This window comes from Syngnathus floridae, chromosome 4 (genome assembly GCF_059516105.1).
Source record: "Syngnathus floridae isolate MCC-2025c chromosome 4, RoL_Sflo_1.0, whole genome shotgun sequence".
NCBI lineage: Eukaryota > Metazoa > Chordata > Actinopteri > Syngnathiformes > Syngnathidae > Syngnathus > Syngnathus floridae.
The window spans coordinates 19,961,738-19,978,251 of record NC_142416.1 but is presented as its reverse complement, the minus strand read 5'-3'; the positions used below and the strand labels follow the sequence as shown (position 1 = coordinate 19,978,251).

The window sequence follows — 16,514 nt, the reverse complement described above, 5'->3', positions numbered from 1 at the left end:
TGTGACTTGGCAAACAGATTTTAGGTCCATGCAAAACTGGAAAAAAATTGTACTTACTTGCATTCTTTCCAATGGCCAGTAGAGGGAGACATGAGGCTTCTAAACTTTTACAGACCTCTGGTGGCAAAACACAGAGAAGCTCAGTGACGAAACCATATCAAATCAAAATAAAGAACTACTCACCATTTGAAGAAGGCCGTCATGTCTGAGAAGATTTATTTCCAAGTTGATTCTGAACACAGCTGCATTTCAAACGAATTTAACAAAATGGAGACTTTTTCAAGTAGAAAACCTTGTTTTTAATTTTCTATGATCAAAACTGCAAAACATCTAGAAAAATATACAACAAATGTCCACAACGTTTGAAAATGGGAACATAAAAGAAAAGGAATATTCACATTTTCCCCATTATTGATAAAAGAACATTCATTTTTTTTTACTTGGTGGTATACGTGTTCTATATGTTTTTGCAATTATTGTGATGCTTTTTTTTTTTTTCTCATGGTTGTTTTTCTTTCTTTCTAAACGTCGCCGCAGTAGCCCGAGTCGTTGGATAGCTGCGAGTTGGAGCTGCGATTGGACGAGGAGTTCCAGATGTCCAAGTTCATGTGAGGGCCGAACGGGTTGAAGCTGGAGAACGGGACGCCGCCGCCGCCACCGCACGCGGGCGCCTCTGCCGTCTCACGGGCGAAGGGCGAATGCGGCGGCGTGACGGGTGATGCCGGTGACATGGGTGACGCCGGCGACATGGGCGCCGAGCGCTCGTGCTGCAGGTGGCCGTGGTGGTGGTAGGGGGCGCTCTGCGGCGTCCAGATGGAGCCAAACAGGCTGGACATGGGCGACAGGCTGCGGGTGCCTGAGAAGAAAGGCTGACCAACCACCGGTTCTTCGTTAAAGTGCGTCAAAGCCAACTTGATTGTTTCAAATTTTTTTTTTTAGCGACTGACAATGTATGGTGAATATGAAAACGTGTGAGTGTAAAGATGGTCACCTTGGTGCCCACGCAGGCGGCCGAGTCCCAAGTGGAGCCCGGGGATTCTTGAGTATGTTGCTCACTCCAGCCCGCCTGACTGGCGGGGGGGACGGCGTGGCACTCTTGATGAGGAAATCCCGCCTGCATCGCCGCGTTTCCTGTCAGACGGTCACACAAGGCTTAAATGAGGATGGGTGGTTAGTGAGCACGTGCGCCAATGTGAAGGCTTGTGTACCGATGTAGCAGCCGTCCTCGCTGTAGGCGTACGGATTGCTGCAGTGGTTGCTGCCACTTCGCCATGCAAACCTGCGGGAAGAAAACAAAAAATATTATATATATATACACACATACAGTTGGTGACGGGTTCTTCCAAAAGTGTCGGGATGGCATCGTACCCGTTATACGGCCTTGGCGAGGTCGTCTGAGGGATGAAGGGCAGCGCTTCGGCGGTGCTGGTGTTGTACCGGAACTCGTTGGTGAGCGGAACCGAGGGTGCCGACCACGTTTCCTCGGGCCGGAAGTGACCCGTTAGGTCTGGGGGGAAAAAAAATAATAAAAAATCAGCTACAAAGATTTTCACAGACAAGGATGGATTTCGGACAGCCTGGTTACCCGTGTTCCTCTCCACCCCTGCGGCGACTGCGGCAAAACTCGGGGCGAAGCTGGACACGGCCGGGTCGGGACTTTGGCACTGGTCTTTACGGTACACGCTGCTGGTTGGAACACGTGACACAGTTACGATTTAAAAGGGGGGGGGGGGGAGCATGAGGAGCCACTTCTAGCGTGTCATTAAATACTTGAAGGGTTTGCAGTTGGCGTTTGCAGGCTGGTAGGCGTCTCGCTCTGCTGTGTACATGTTATACTGCATCGGATCCCCTGGGGGGAAAATAAAAAAAGGCAACTCGTAAAACGTGGGACCACGTCATGACTTGCCACTTCATGAAATGTTTTTGTGTGTGTACTTTTTCTGGATGAAGTCGCGCAGGCGTGTCTGGCTTCCTTGTCGCCCTCCACGCTGCTAGCGCTGCTCCAGCTGCCCCAGCTCCCCCTGCTGGCCCGCACGCTGCCCGACGAGCTGCCCGAGTCCGAGCCCGACTCGCACGCGCGCCGCTCGGCCATGCACTTTCGCCGACTGCGGGCGGGGCAGGCGCCTGCCGGAGTCCAAATAAAACAGCCGCGATGAGAGTCCCGCCATCGAACACGATTGAGCGTGCGGGCAAGAGAGGGAAGCTCTGCCCACCGTTTTGTCTAACGGCGTTGTCGGCACGCGGTCCAGGTTTGGGAGCTTCGGCCGCCGGAGCGTTGCAGCAGCGGTTTTTGATGCGTGACGCCGTCGGGTTGCGGTCCGCCGCGCTCCAATCGGGCTGCCTCTCTGGAAGCAGCAGTGTTTTTTGCTCTGGAGCGCTGCAAAGTTCCAACCAAGACAATTAGCGACGAGAAAAAGCCACGAGGAGAAAAACAACTGGCGGCCGGCCTACCTTGAGACACAATCCGTCTTCCGCCGACTTTTCTTTCCCTTATTATTATTATTACTAAGATTACTACTACTACTACTGCCTGTGTCGGCAATTGGTGCCTTTTTGGGGGGGTCTTTGTTGTCTTCCCTTAACTGTAAGAAAAAATAACAATAGTTTGATTGCAAGTAAAGAGCAGCACTGACATTTTCAGTGGAATAGTTTGGTTACGCTCAAATGGTTTTCTATTTCCAATGTAAATCACACAATCAACACAAAATGAATGCTGACCTGTAGCTCGGCGTCGGGCGCCTCGACGTGATTCATCTCCACGGGCTTGCACAGCAGGAGGCCCGGCCTGGGTCCGGGACCGAGCGTGACGTTTTGCGGGAAGCCAGCAGGAATTTCCACGGGAAACATAATGGCTGCTGGCACGCTGTCTTCAACTTTCAAGTCCGCCGGCGCCTTTTTGGCCATCTCGCTGACAAACGACGGCTCGTTGTTGTTGGACACGTCGGGGTCCGGTGTCAGAGGCGCTTCGGGTACCGGTTCTTCGTACTCCTCACGCTCCTCGTGCTCTTCGTCCATGGGCGCCGACGGCGCGGCGGCCGCGCTGGGCTTGTACTTGCCGTAGTAAAGGGACACCTTGTGTTTCTTTTGGGGTTGCGACGGGGCGCCGGAGGAGCTCTTCTTGGACGACTGAGGACGCTGAGCGGGCCTGTTGGACAGCGCCGGGGAACCGCGACCTTTGCCCTTATCCGAGGTGTGACACGAGTCCACGTAGCTCTTACAACTACCCTTGGCTTTACTTGAGAGGGAAAAAAACAACATAATTTAAGTATGTAAACAACTTTTGTTCTGCGTACGCAAGATGGTGGAAAAAAAAAAAACATACTTGACACCGTTGGGTGTGATGTTGTTGACGGGACCGTTGTCGCGGGACAAGTTGGAGTTGTGGTTGCTCCGGATGGCCGGCACGGAGAACTCGCTGAGGATGTACTGCGCCTGATGGAAAGCCATCAAGCACACGCCCAACAAGGAGAAACTGGAAAGACACACACAAAGACGTTGGAGGTCCGCCAACGCTAACCGTTAACTTAAAGGTCAAGCAGCAACTGACCAGGTGAAGACAAGCGTGACCACCCAGAAGGATTCCTCCCAGCTCGGGCCCGGCACAACTTGAGCGCACAGGGGCAGCATGTGGTGGGGCAACGTCACGTTGAGGGTGAACGGGAAGCTGGTGCCACGCGACGTCACCAGCACCAGGTCGCGGATCACCCAGGACGACGTGAAGTCCGGCGTGAACCTGGACCGGAGCAATCAAACAAGTTTGCTGACATTGCTTGACATTTGCTTTAGCCTGCCAGACAAAAAACAGGAAGTAGCGAGTCCGACTCACGCTACTGTTATCTCGGCCGAGCCGTTGCGTTCGAGGCTGAAGGAGCGGCACTGCAGCACCTCGAAGCCGAAGCCCTGACACTTGTAACCGTTGACGTTCATGGATGTGACGGTGAGGGGCAGCTCGCCGGCGTTCTCCACCTTGAAGCTTTTGCGGATGGCGAAGAGCGGCTTGTTGTTGCCGCGCAGGCCAGCTACGGACGGGATGAACCATTACAATCCATTCATGATTTAAAAAAAAAAAAATGGAGCCCTCACCATCTCTGCACTCCATCAGAGTGGACTGAGGAACGTTGAAGCGCAGGGAGGCCCCCGGACCGGGCAGCTTGCCGCCAACCCTCAGGAGCTCTTTGGCCCCGTGGCCCCTCACCGTTACCATGTCAAACACGGTCAGGTTGTTCCTGGAAATGTACACACGCAAACTGAGACCACATTTGAAGCTCCTTAGATAAGACGTCAGAGCTCTGATGGTCTAAATTGGACCACTAGACTGGCTTGTAGGTCTGTGTACCTGATGATCAGGATGGTGGTGGTGGGCTTGTGCTCGGAGGGCGTAAACACGACGGCCACTTCCCGGGATTCCCACGGTTGGAGCAGCAAGCGCAGGACGCCGTCACCTCTCGGGGTCTCTGCATCCTCGCTCGCCTTGAAAACGGGCGAGAAGTTATCGAGGAATGCAATGAAAGCAACGAGGAATAATGTTTTGTTTTTTTAAGCTCACCCTGGGTGGTACATTCAACAATGAGAACTCTGCAGTACTGATGTTGACCGCCAGGGGGCTGATGTTAAACCTGCAAAAGAAAACTGCTACATTTAGAAAAGGTGAAGGAAAAAAAAAAAGAAAAACCCCACTACGCTGTCGTACCATTTGGTGAGAACGTCCAAAGCTCCAAGTGGGGAAGGATAGAGGGAAATAATCTGGATCTCCACAGAAACCACAGATGATGAAGGGTTCTTCAGCAGCAACGTTTTCACCTACAACACCCAAATTTCATTTTTCAGCATTTCTTTCACGTTACGACGCCAGCGATTGGTCAATCACCTTGCTCTCATTAATGGGCGTGGCGCCAAAATCCAGTGGTGACGACGTCTCCGTGGGGAGTCTGGGCCACCTGAAACATGTACACAAATCGCTAATAAAGCTTTTTTTTTTATTTTAAGGACAGGATTGCATCAAGCCATTTATTGACGCTGACCTGCAAAGCAGCTTGTCTTTATTCTTCTGCCAGCGGGAGAAGAGTTGGCCGGCCAGCTTGCTATCAAGCGTCCAGGACGAGCGCGAGAAGTCCGGCAGGAGCGTGCGTTGCCACTCTGAGCGATCTGGACGCCAAGCAGAATTCGATGAATCGGAACCGAGCGTCCGATTTCAAAGACTTATTTTCAGGCCTCACCTGCTTCGGACAATTTGAGCGGGCACGGTCGTCGGCACTCTCGCTCGGACTCGAACACCAAGTCTCCCTGCTGAGACGGGAGATAACCAACGACTCAATGCGGCTTCCGCGACGCCAGTTGACGATTTTCCTACCTCGGAAGGGTCGGCGTGAAAGGAGAGAGGGACGCGCACGGCTGCCCCCACTTGGGTGTTGAGGCCGAGCGTGAGGGAGTGGCCGGCGGGCGGCGCCCGGTCCGAGAGCCGGAGGGACAAGATGGGCCAACAACCCTGCGGCACCGTTAGCGGGCCGCCGAAGTTCAACACCTGGCGGGCGGAAAGAAAAAATTGCTGTCGACCACACTGAGTCAGCATCAAATAATTTTTTCCAAACGGCGTACCTTCATCGCCCCCTGCAGTTTGGGAGAGAGACGGGCGCCGGTCACGGTGAGCGGCAGCGGGAACGGGTTGGTCAGCCACAGTTCCACCTGCTCTGTGGTTTTTTGTTTGACTTGGAAAAGGCTGGACAGGTCCTCCGTGCTCCACCTGCGGCCGGGTGCGTGTCAGAACGGTCCGGCTGATGGCCATATTGGAATGTGTTACCTGTGCGCGATATGTAATCCGGCCAGGTTGTGCGTCATCTGGTTGCCGAGCACCTTTACGCTGATATGACGAACGCATTTGCTTCCGTGGCCGGAACCTGGAACGGCGTGGAAAAACAGATCGGTGAATAAACTGTGAGCGAGAAAGGGGCAAGGGGAAAAGTTGGGACCTCTGCAGGTGAGGGTGGCCACTTCGGTAAAGTTTTTGGCTTCTGAACGCAGAAGAACTCGATTGATTTCCAGAGCGGCGTCCACTTTGGATAGCAACTGCATGTCCTGGGTGGGTGGATTCAAAACACAGAGAAGTGTCAAACATGCATTTGGATTTGGAATCAACCCCCAAACACAAACAAGTCACCTTTATGTAGAGCCTTTTGCTTCCGGAATTTTGCATATAAACTCCTATTTTTGGTTCCCCTGCAGCAGAAATGACAGAAATAAATGACACGCTAAAACTAATTCAGTACAAATTAAAGCAAGTAATGCATGTTTTTTTTTTCTCCCTCTCCAGGGCACGACAAGGAGACACCCACCGAGTGCGGCCTGTCCGTCAGCGGGGACCGTGAGCAGCAACAGGATGTGCTCAAGGACGTAAGGCTTGAGCTTGTCCAGATCGGCGGGCTGCTCGCCGCGTGCCGACAGGTCCAGCTGCAGGCTGAGCCGCTCCTCGTTCTGGAGGCAGGAACCCTGCGTGGGTGTGTTGGCAAGACGCCCGGTGAGGCTTCCCAAGCATGAGAATTTTTGGACCAATAATACGCAGAATAAAAAAAAAAAATCCACTGGTACCTGTGACGTGACGAACAAACTCTTGGGCAGGCTGCACTCCAGCAGGAGACCCAGAATGGTGATGTTGGACACATCTTCCTGCACGAGTAACAAACACAAATGCTCTGGCATTCAAAGTCAGATTTATTTTTTTCCAGTATGAAAATACATGGATTTAAAAACAACTTGTTGAAGCCACATTACTTTAAAATCTGCTTAATTGTTGCATAACATTGTATAAATACTGGTCTGGCAAGTCCGGATGATTTTGCGTACGATAACGAGTGTCAATCGAGTACAGTAAGGTTACGTAAGAACCTTTTTTTGAAAGCAGAAGCAGAAATGCGGACGTACTGAGCGGCAAGAGTGACCCTGCCAGGCTACTTCCTCTTGCGTGGCTTTCGTCTTGACTTTTTACATCACTTAAACACGCGCAGACTTTCACTCTCTCATAAAATAAATAAATAAATAAAAAAACACAGCCACACACCCCTTTCCCTTGGGGTGTCATTTATATTGCTAATTATAGCAGCGTCGGTGTCGGATATCAGTTCAAGTGAGCGCTTGTGCACGCCGGACTGTGTTGTGTCATCCGAGCTGCTGACGCGACACTTTTTCTTTTTTTAATTGAATTTTTGCACGACAAAAAAGCTTCTTTGCGCCCGCCAGAAAAGAGTTTTAGGAAACGGGCCGCTGTCAACGTGCATACCTGAGTTTGGGTCAACTTGATGCTCTGGATATGCGGGAACACCAACTCGCTGTCCTTTCGTTGGACAGATTTTAACGAGCCCTGGTGGACACCGACACCAAAGACCTGAGAGGAGGGGGGGGGGGGATTATTAATATTAGTTTAGCACAGTTCCACAACAAAGCAAACCCAAGAGAGTGGAGCTTTTCAATAAAATTCAATTTTTTTTTTTCTTTCTTTCTAAGAAATCACACAAAAGTCCACTGACCTGATATGAAAGGAGCCCGTGGGCTGATGTGTTTATAAATAACGTGTTTTCTACGTTGCCCTCCTCGGATGGGAGGAAAATGAGTTTAAAAGATGTTTTCCCTCTGGGGGGGATGACCTGGAACAAAAAAGAAAGCAAATGTCACTTCAAGAGGCCGGAGAATGGAGAGTCAAGGCGATATGAAGCAGGCTCGCTGGCTCGCTCGCTGGCTCACTCTTCTGTGCGAGGAAGGTATGTGAAAGTGCCTGCTGGACGTAAACATAGACAGCAGCGTCACGGGAAGCTCCTGGCTGGGGTTGTGGACATTTATGGTTTCGGCTCTCGGCAGCCATAGCGGCCTAAGGAAGACACCGCGGACAATGAGTGATGAAAGGAAAAAAATATATATTTGTAAGGTTTTGGGCATTTGCGTAGAGCAGGAAGTGTGTGACTTACTGATTCCCGAACTTTAATATCGGCGGTTGGAAATGCAACGGCCTCCCAACCTCCGAATGAAATACGGACGAGCTATTGGAGAGAAGAACGACGTGTTAGAGGAGAGTTGCATAAATTTGGCATGAGAGATAGTTGGCAACTTATCGCCCAGGCTAACGATTAGCATGTTAGCAACAAGCCGGCAGCAGCTGATTTAAAAAGTGGGTCAAACTTTGTTGATGGATTCAAACACTTTGCCAAAAGCATATTAGCAGCATTTTGCTGACGTCACAAGTAGCTGCGGCTAATGGCTAGCGTACGCTAAGTGCAGCTGCACAGTTCCTTCACTGGCACTTCCTTTAAACAGAGTGAGCTCCAAACATGGTTAGAAATGCACACGAGGGTGAGCGAGGGAAGGGGGGGGGTGCTAACTGCGCATATCCCCTTGTTCGAAACGGGGAAGAGCCATAGTGAAAGTAAAAGCAGTTCCTTGCACACAGACGGTAATCTGGCACAAGTTGCGAGGCGCTGAAGATAGCAAAGACGAGGTGCTAAATGATGTCGACTTTGGAACGGGCTCAAGCTGAGAAGGAAAAGACTTTTTTCTCTTATCTCACGCCCACTTGCAGCACTCCCTCTCCCCTTGGGGAAAATAATTGCTTATGAACTACGTGCTGCTGTTTTGGTTAGCAACAGCGTGTGAGTGAGAGAGCGGCCAAGGGTTGTGCCCAACGTCTCAGGTGACGGAGGCGCTAAGTGACGCCTCTCCGCTCGGCTGAGTGGCCGATAAGACGGGCACGCGAGAGGTCACGCGTCAAGGTCAATGAGGCACTCGTCACCTCCCCGAGGTTAAAAGCAGACACCCGGCGCCGCTCGGCAGCTTTGGATGGGAACGAGAATCTCTTTCGGGTGAGGTGAGAAGACTTTTAGAATTTGAATTATGGTGAGTTTTCCTTTTCTTATTGACTTTTGGTCGTTTTATTAAGTTTTCAGAGCTCGTTTGTTAGTTCTTATTAGTTCTAATAAAGCCCGGTGGCATCCCTTGACTGTGTCTTGGCTGTCAAGCCCAGGGTTAAGGCTTTCACACTTGGGTCAGGCGTGGCTTAGAGTTTTAACAAGGGCTACGCTTTAAAAAAACATTTTCATTTCAAGCATGTCGAAACTAATCTCCAAAACCACTTTACAAGGTCATTAAGGTTTCCAGACAGGTTTAGCGTTTCAAAGTAGTGTCACCCCATTTGAAGTTCATGAGAAAACCCAAGAGATGCCCCCGGGGATGGATTCATCGTGATGCTGATTGTTGATATTTCCATCGATGGAGGAAAAAAAAAAAAAAGAGGCATTCTCTTGCAGGGGGAGCAGCTGGGAACGACGGACCTCCCCTCCATTTTCTTTTAAGGACTTCTAAAATTAGTCAGGAATTCTGTTCTGTGCCTCTCTCTTACCCACGGCCCCCAAACTCCCACCGTAACCCCCCCCCACACTAATATAAACAACATAGCCGGAATGCAGGGCAAGGCCCGTCGCAAACACAATTACAAGCAGAACGCAGCACATTGAGAAATATTTAGAATATGCAAAAAAAAAAAAAAAAAAAAAAAAAGGTATTTGGATCAAGAACTGGGAAACTGGTTTATTCAGAAACAGGTGAGTGAGCTTTTTTTCGAATTCAAAACAACAAGCCGCAGTTTGATCACAAGCCAAGTTCGAATGAAGAACCTGCTTTGACATTCTTTGTGTCGGGGTGTATTTAAGGTCTGCTAGTTAGTTGTGCATTGTTAACCAACCTACCTGTCTTGAAGCGGAAGCTCGTCTTTTCTTGGCCCCTTTTCCATCTACGAACGAGAGAGAATTGATAAGACAATCATATGGTCTCAAAACGGTGATATATTTTTGGCGGGCAAAAAAATTTGAGGCCAAGAAAACAATTTTGTCACATTCTTATGGATTAAGTGAGCACAAGTTCAGCTGATGTAGCGCAACAATGACAACTTGTGTCGTCGCTGCCTGCAAATATGCTGAAGATGCAGAAAAGTATTTCCCCGTTGACAATGGAGGAAAGTTTTCAAGTCAAGCACGCTAATCAACCTCCATTTTGCACGCATGTCTAAGCAATTTAACCGGCGGGAAAACATGTTGCATGCATATTAACATTTAATTATATGCAGCGAATGTTTTAATTAGCATTTAACCTCCACTAATTGTCATAAGAACACATAAGAGACCAATTAGACGTCTGAGAACATGAGTAACAAGGTGGACGACTCACGCATGAGTCTAGTATTTACAAAAGACCCCGCCCCCCTTCCAAATTCCACACCTCCCTCAGGTACGACAGTCAGCTGGCGACTTCGCTGGAAGTTATTGGTTAACGTGCGCTTGCGTAATCGCTTGCTCACTCACACATTTTATGGTTGCAGAGTGAATCATTTAAATGACACTCATTTTTTGTATCATAATTTACAATCAGCTATCATCCAAGGATATTAAATACCAAAAATACTCATCGTTTCTATATTTAGCTAAGTTGAATAATCACACTTGTGTCGGCAAATATTTCCACTATAACCCTAAGCCAATAATATTAAAAGCGGATCTTTATTGCTCCTTTACAAAGTTGCACTTTATGATAATGAATCAAACAAACGTTATTTAAAAAAACATCATGGCTGTAAACAGTATTGCACAATGATTATGAGCAGAATCAACACCAGTATGTACATGTGTTCCTAATATTGTGGAGTTGCAAAGTGTCGAGGGGTCGCCTGCCCTCCATGTGCAATTGCACCCTCCATAATGGAGTGCAAACTGGGAACATGGGGTGCGTGCAGCCGCATGGTGGAGGGGGGCACTAGGCTCCATTTGCATGGCATATATCCGACATTTTCATTATTTACACATGCATAATGTGCATGCAAAAATAAAATTGCGATAAACGTCAATGGAGTGCGCGGACAATAGAGGGGAAGAGTGGGGAGGGGGGAACGTGCACATGTGCACCGGACAAGCCAAACAATAGATGTCACACACGTGCTCCCGATCGGAACTCTTTTTGATGGTAAAATTGATGAATAAATTACTTCCGAAAAAACAATATTTGCACACGTGCATAAATAAATAAGCAGTTGTATTTACCTGCAGCGGGACAAGCGTGTCTGCATCCTCCGGCTGCCAGACCTCGACCACGCTGGTGGCCATTTGACTCAGAGCTTTTGAATGGGCGAGAAAAACAACACATCAGATTAGATGTGAGCTGGGAAGTTTATTTAGCGGCGCTCGAGAGATATATCGGCGGTATTTAAAGTAGCTCATAGTAAATTGTATTCGCATAAAGAAGCGACAACTGTGACGTGACTTGGCATCGCTTTGACAAAGACTCGCTAGTTAGCAGGAAGCGTTAGCACGGCGGCTAACCCAACTTGCTCACCCAAACAAACCTTTATGTTGCGTTTGTTTGATCAACTAATCTGAGCGATTAGTGTTGAACAATATAATTATGAGTCTGTGGGTGTAAATAGAGCGATGAAGGGGGCTATTAAAGCCCCATTTGAGGCTGCTGTCAAATCAACATTTGGCGTACTTGACATGACGAGAGGAGGAAAAAACAAAAATGAAGACGGACCTTGTCTCTGGGCTCCTCCGTGCTGCACGCACGGTAAGATTAAGTGCAATATTCCCAGTAGTACGTTGAGCCACGTCTTCCGGTGACAATAGCTGCCCTGCTGGAAGTCCTGCGGCCCCGCCATGCCTTGTGTTTCGCCACACTACCGCCGCAGCGCTCGCTCGCTCGCTCGGTGCGTCTTTCGATCTCTCGGGCCACAACAGCAACAGCCGCTTGCTCAACCCCCCCCCCCCCGCGAGTACTCCCTCCCTCTTTCCGTGGACTCCACACGCGCATGCGCAGTGGCGCACGCACGACTACTTCGCCGACGTGGTCGGCCAAAGTGAACGCGAAAAACGGCACAATAATAAAAAAAAAATGTGTCACGTCGTCCATGAATTTTCAACTCATTATGACAGTCCACAAATAATCACACTTTTCAACAACACACATTTTCATTGATAGAATTCATCAATCAAAAATTTGCGAAATTCCGATTCACATTTTTCCAGAATCCCAATCATTCAAACATCATGACGATCGGCTCTGAAGACAGGTTGGGCAAGCACACACATGAACACACACACAAGCGTGTCAGGTGGGTGTGTCCAAACAAACTTGCACTCAGGCATTTATTGACATTTTTCCCTCTCACTTGCGCTACTTCATAAGGGCAGCACATTTTCAGCAAACGTGAACAGCAGCCCCCCCCCCCCCCCCGACGCATCGTGAAGCGTCAAGAAAAGTCGTCCGCATCTTTTACGACACAAGCAGTTCTGTTCTGCTTCTCAGAAGACACCGGTAGTCATCGCTGACGTGCCGCGACAGACCATTTTGTTGGCTCAAACAGAAACATGACTTGTACGGGCCTGGCGTAGAAACGGACAAACAGGAACTAAAGGAACTCGATGATGAGAACAATAGAAAATGGCTGAATAACGACAAAAGAACTCCTCAGGAAGTCCATTTTTGTTTAGACTAACAGGTGCAAGCTGTTTTTTGACAGCAAGCCGACAAAATGGATGCCCTTGTTTTGTCTGGCTTCGCCCAAAAAAGTCAAATATGGGGCGATGAGATCCATCTGGCAATAATAGAGGACTGAGTCAGTCAGTCCAGGTAGTCAAAGTCCTCGGGGATCCCGAAGGCTTGATCGATGCGGCTGTCATCAAACGTAAACTTTTTCTTAATCCAAGATTTGATGGCGAAAACGTTGTCTAGAAGTACAAAAAAAATAAAATGTATACGCCTCGTCAGCTTATTCAGCAAACTTTTTAGGCAGCAAACTGAATTGTGTCCTTCACTTGCGGACTCTTGTTTACTTTCTGTTTCTATAGCAACCCATTTAGGCGGCAAAGAAGTCCAGCTAGGGTTTTGCCAACCACCAATGGAATCCTGTTTACATTCTGTCCCATCTTCTATAGTGACCCTTTTCGGCAGTTAACCAGGCCTTGGTTGACCAAACTAGTCAACGGTCAGCACGGTTACACTTGAGGAATCGAAAAACAGAGAGCGAGCCTGCACGTGTTAATTGTTTCACAAGCGGCATTCACGTTCCCTGGAAATGAATTGCGAGCAGGGCGTGGCGGAAAATTCCCCATAAATGTCTCACCTGTCCACCTGGAGACGGCTTCTTTGGCCACGACGTTTGATTTTCCTGCAAAACGTGTAAAGGCAAACTGGTTAGTGGATTACTCACGGCGACATAACCATTTTATTAGGTCACTAAACAATCTGAATTATTAAAGCAATTGACGATCAGCTAATTATATCTTCAATAAGTGGGAATAAGATAATGTACGAATGTCATATTTGAATTCTTTATTTAAAATGAATACAGTATAACAAAAAAAAATCCTCACTGTTTTGCAATCTTAGTCTGAATTTATCTGACTGGCTTTTTTCGTTCCACCAACTCCAAATAGTAAACCAAAACCATGAAGCTGCAGGAACTTGAGGTAAAACCGCATCCAAAGTGTGCAAGTGTTTATCGTGGATGCTTCAAGTCTGTCTGTCAATCATGCGAGGTGAACATTACGTTCCCTCGCATGTCGTGTAATTGATGCTTCGCACGAAGTTGCCGTCTTCTACACGACATGCCTTCAAATAGACGCTTTGACCCGATTCGTCACGTTTTGTCATCCATTGGAGAAAAATAAATGAATGCCCCGTCGCGTTGTAGGAAGTGTAATAATCTCAAAGTTTAGTTTGTGATAAATACTTGCGTTGTACTCTTACATCATCAACGCCGACCTCAAGTAGACTCTTGAATACTGCAAATGCCATGCCACCGAGGTGTGCCATCAATTATAACTAAAATAGACAGTGCCCTTCAAGAAACATAGGGCTCGTTAACGGAAATAACCTCCGTTTTTATGATCCTTCTAATAGATGTCGTTAATATAATAGACGTCTCATTTGAAAAGATGCTCCACCTAACAAACAATCCCAATGGTGGTTATGTAACATTTGTTTTCCACTTACTTTGTACTTAAGCATATATTTTTGATTTTACAAATGAAAGAAACATCTGCAAAAATTGGCTGATTCTTTTTTGTGGGGTCAGGAAAGTTTAGATGTCATTATTGTTGTCTTAAAAAAAATATATAAAAAATACAAATAGGCAAAAAATCTCCCCCCCCCAAAATATCTGCCAATATTGTTTTTGCAGATTTTAAGATACTTAATATCGGGCCAGGCTAGAGCTACTCACTCATCTGTTCGACAACTTGCGGGTCACACTCCTTGTACTTGTCCAACTCGGTCTGCAGCTGAGCTCGCTCGTCTTTCAGCGCTTGAAGCTCCTTCAGCATGGTGCTTCTCTCTTTCTGCACACACACATTCAGCTTGTGAAGATACTAAAAAGTTTCACATGATCAAAAAGATTCTTTGTTACTGTATCCTGCCGTCCTTCTTTGGCTTTTCCAATGGCGTCCTGCAGGGAAATTTGCCGCTGCTTTGCCTCAGACACCTTTTGAGCGAAGACAATCCTGAATTAGAAGATTGCACAGACTATGAACTAAACATAATGGTTATCATAAATAAAAATACTATCAAACCTCATTCATGATCTATTATTATTATTTTTTTTAAAGTGTGCTCACTTGTTTGTCCAGCTCCTCCAGTTTCAGTTCGCGAGCGTGCAGAGCTTTGCTGGGGAAGGCCCAGTAGTAGTTGGACGTGCCTATGCGCTCACAGTCCACCATGTTGTCGTCCACCAGGCTCTTCAGCACATCCTTCACCGTCATGGCCTCTGAAAGACATCAAAGAAACAACATGATTGGTTGTTGAGTAGTAGCTTGCAGGATACGAAAGAAGTTAGGCATGCTTAGCTTTTTATTATTATTATAATAAGAATATAAACGTACATTTTGCAATGTAGATGCACACCAGCTTTTTTTTTTTTTACTATTTTTTAATTTGACTATAAGCAGTGATTCACTACACTTGTATGTCAGTTACCAATGTTAAAATGTGGCAAAAACGTCTTTGCAGTCAATAAAACGATAATAAATGCGTGTGCCTCTCGAACATCAACAAAGCAAAAACATCTGCGGCCTGTCAGCCACTTGGAGAGAATGTAGCAGCGCCAGAATGACATCTGAAATGTGACACTTTGAGGAAAAGAAAAAAAAAAAATGGCAGCGTTCTGTTCAGAGCTACACTAGCTCGGAAGGAGTGTAGAAAAAAAACTCTTCCCCTTCTCTCCCCATCGTCATTAAGTAACAACATCATGCCCGAGTAAGGAGCGCCAAAACATGTGCTTTTAATCACAGCCCGGCCCGAACATCTACATTGTTATTGTTGAAGTAAAGGCAATTTTACACACTGGAGTGCTGTGGTTTCGCTACATAGTGTAGCACTGCTGCTTAAAAGAGTCTCCGGCTCACTTGTAAAAAGGAGGACAGCCCATAGCAATTTGAATTTGATTAAAAGTCTTTTTTTTGAGGCGAGGTGCAATCATGCATTTTTAACTTACGGATTCCCTTTGTTTTCGGGGCAATCTTCTCAATATCTTTCAGCTGAAAAACATCCTTCTACAAAAAAGAAAAGATTTATTTTGGAGACAACAAAGATAACAACCTTCTTTTTATATAAATTATAAAATATTACTGACGCTTTCAAAGAAAATCTCCATCATGCGACTTCTCTTCTCCTCAAAACTTAATCCTTTCTTTTTGGACTGAAACACAGTGATGATAATACAAATGTCAATATCACAAATAATACACTCAAAATCACAAATACTGTTATACACATTATTTATGGTTAAACTTGAAGAGGTAACAAAACTGTGGAAACTTCAACCTACTAAATTTAAACCTTGTACAAAAAGCCCCTTAATAATTATAAAACGAATTTAACAAAGGTCTTTTTATTATTATTTAATATTACGTTGAAAATATCAACTTATCCACTAGGGACGTAAAATGAAATTCAGTGTCGAGACGACAATTTTTGCGACAGGCAGCATCCATTTACGACGACTGTCTAATCCGCAACAATTTTCAGAATGTTTGACCTTATCAATACTTTTTACAGTCCATAAACATAAGAAATAATTTCAACAATTCAATAATATAAGCCGTTGGAGTAAAACGTTTGAATTTGTTGTAAGTTTATTCTTTAACATATGACTTAAGTGGAATTCCAGCTCGAACCTCGTCCAAACGTTACAAGGGACAACAAAATAACTCACCATTTTGATGGGCAGGCCACCTACAAACGTCCACCACCTCTAATGTGTGACAAATCTTCGTTAAATCGTGTTTTGTCGTATTTGTTTTGTCTGCTTTTGTTTATTTTTAGCTCCAAATGAAACTCAAGCGTCGAAATGCCTCTGAATTTCCCGCGGAACTCTGTCAAATGACCGCGCTGTGTTGTGTTCACGTGTATCTTGGAAATTATGAAACCTTCAATATGGCTACGACGCAGCTATTTCTGTTGAAAAATGTATCAGAAAGAAATTTTCTTGTCTTGTTAGA

General features: G+C 46.8%; 2 protein-coding genes across 5 annotated transcripts; both read right to left on the bottom strand.

Moving 5' to 3' along the window:
• Positions 1-275: 275 nt before the first annotated feature.
• Positions 276-11,780, bottom strand: tmem131l (transmembrane 131 like). 4 transcript variants are annotated; one of them, XM_088372564.1, is made up of 34 exons: positions 11,554-11,780; positions 11,067-11,140; positions 9,723-9,766; positions 7,953-8,024; positions 7,732-7,855; positions 7,518-7,634; positions 7,271-7,375; positions 6,583-6,660; positions 6,330-6,483; positions 6,155-6,213; positions 5,967-6,072; positions 5,798-5,894; positions 5,596-5,740; positions 5,351-5,521; positions 5,217-5,286; positions 5,022-5,145; positions 4,868-4,937; positions 4,691-4,800; positions 4,547-4,616; positions 4,337-4,470; positions 4,084-4,226; positions 3,827-4,019; positions 3,548-3,733; positions 3,323-3,472; positions 2,719-3,235; positions 2,452-2,582; positions 2,214-2,377; positions 1,936-2,124; positions 1,771-1,849; positions 1,586-1,686; positions 1,369-1,507; positions 1,209-1,279; positions 992-1,131; positions 276-869 (listed from the first exon to the last, which is right to left on the bottom strand). In XM_088372564.1, exons 1-34 carry the CDS (start codon positions 11,675-11,677, stop codon positions 522-524), a joined length of 4,599 nt encoding a protein of 1,532 aa, XP_088228690.1. In that variant the 5' UTR covers positions 11,678-11,780; the 3' UTR covers positions 276-521. The 4 variants fall into 4 exon arrangements, with proteins under 4 accessions (XP_088228690.1, XP_088228691.1, XP_088228688.1 ...); XM_088372565.1 differs by having other exon boundaries at positions 1,586-1,683; XM_088372562.1 differs by having other exon boundaries at positions 5,217-5,283; positions 5,798-6,072.
• A 466-nt stretch (positions 11,781-12,246) lies between these two features.
• mnd1 (meiotic nuclear divisions 1 homolog (S. cerevisiae)) lies at positions 12,247-16,426 on the bottom strand. Its single transcript, XM_088372604.1, has 8 exons — positions 16,229-16,426; positions 15,647-15,712; positions 15,509-15,566; positions 14,634-14,782; positions 14,426-14,500; positions 14,243-14,357; positions 13,142-13,186; positions 12,247-12,746 (listed from the first exon to the last, which is right to left on the bottom strand). Exons 1-8 carry the CDS (start codon positions 16,229-16,231, stop codon positions 12,640-12,642), a joined length of 618 nt encoding a protein of 205 aa, XP_088228730.1. The 5' UTR covers positions 16,232-16,426; the 3' UTR covers positions 12,247-12,639.
• Between the last annotated feature and the right edge of the window lie 88 nt (positions 16,427-16,514).

Coding starts and splice junctions, on each gene's coding strand:
- mnd1 (XM_088372604.1), bottom strand. Junction 14,783..15,508: donor CCCGAAAACAAAGGGAATCC/GTAAGTTAAAAA, acceptor GATGTCTTTCAG/AGGCCATGACGGTGAAGGAT. Junction 13,187..14,242: donor GCAAGTTGTCGAACAGATGA/GTGAGTAGCTCT, acceptor CACGTTTTGCAG/GAAAATCAAACGTCGTGGCC.
- tmem131l (XM_088372562.1), bottom strand. CDS start 11,677: ATGGCGGGGCCGCAGGACTTCCAGCAGGGCAGCTATTGTCACCGGAAG. Junction 7,856..7,952: donor ATATTAAAGTTCGGGAATCA/GTAAGTCACACA, acceptor TGTCTTCCTTAG/GCCGCTATGGCTGCCGAGAG. Junction 1,687..1,770: donor GCCAACTGCAAACCCTTCAA/GTATTTAATGAC, acceptor TGTTCCAACCAG/CAGCGTGTACCGTAAAGACC.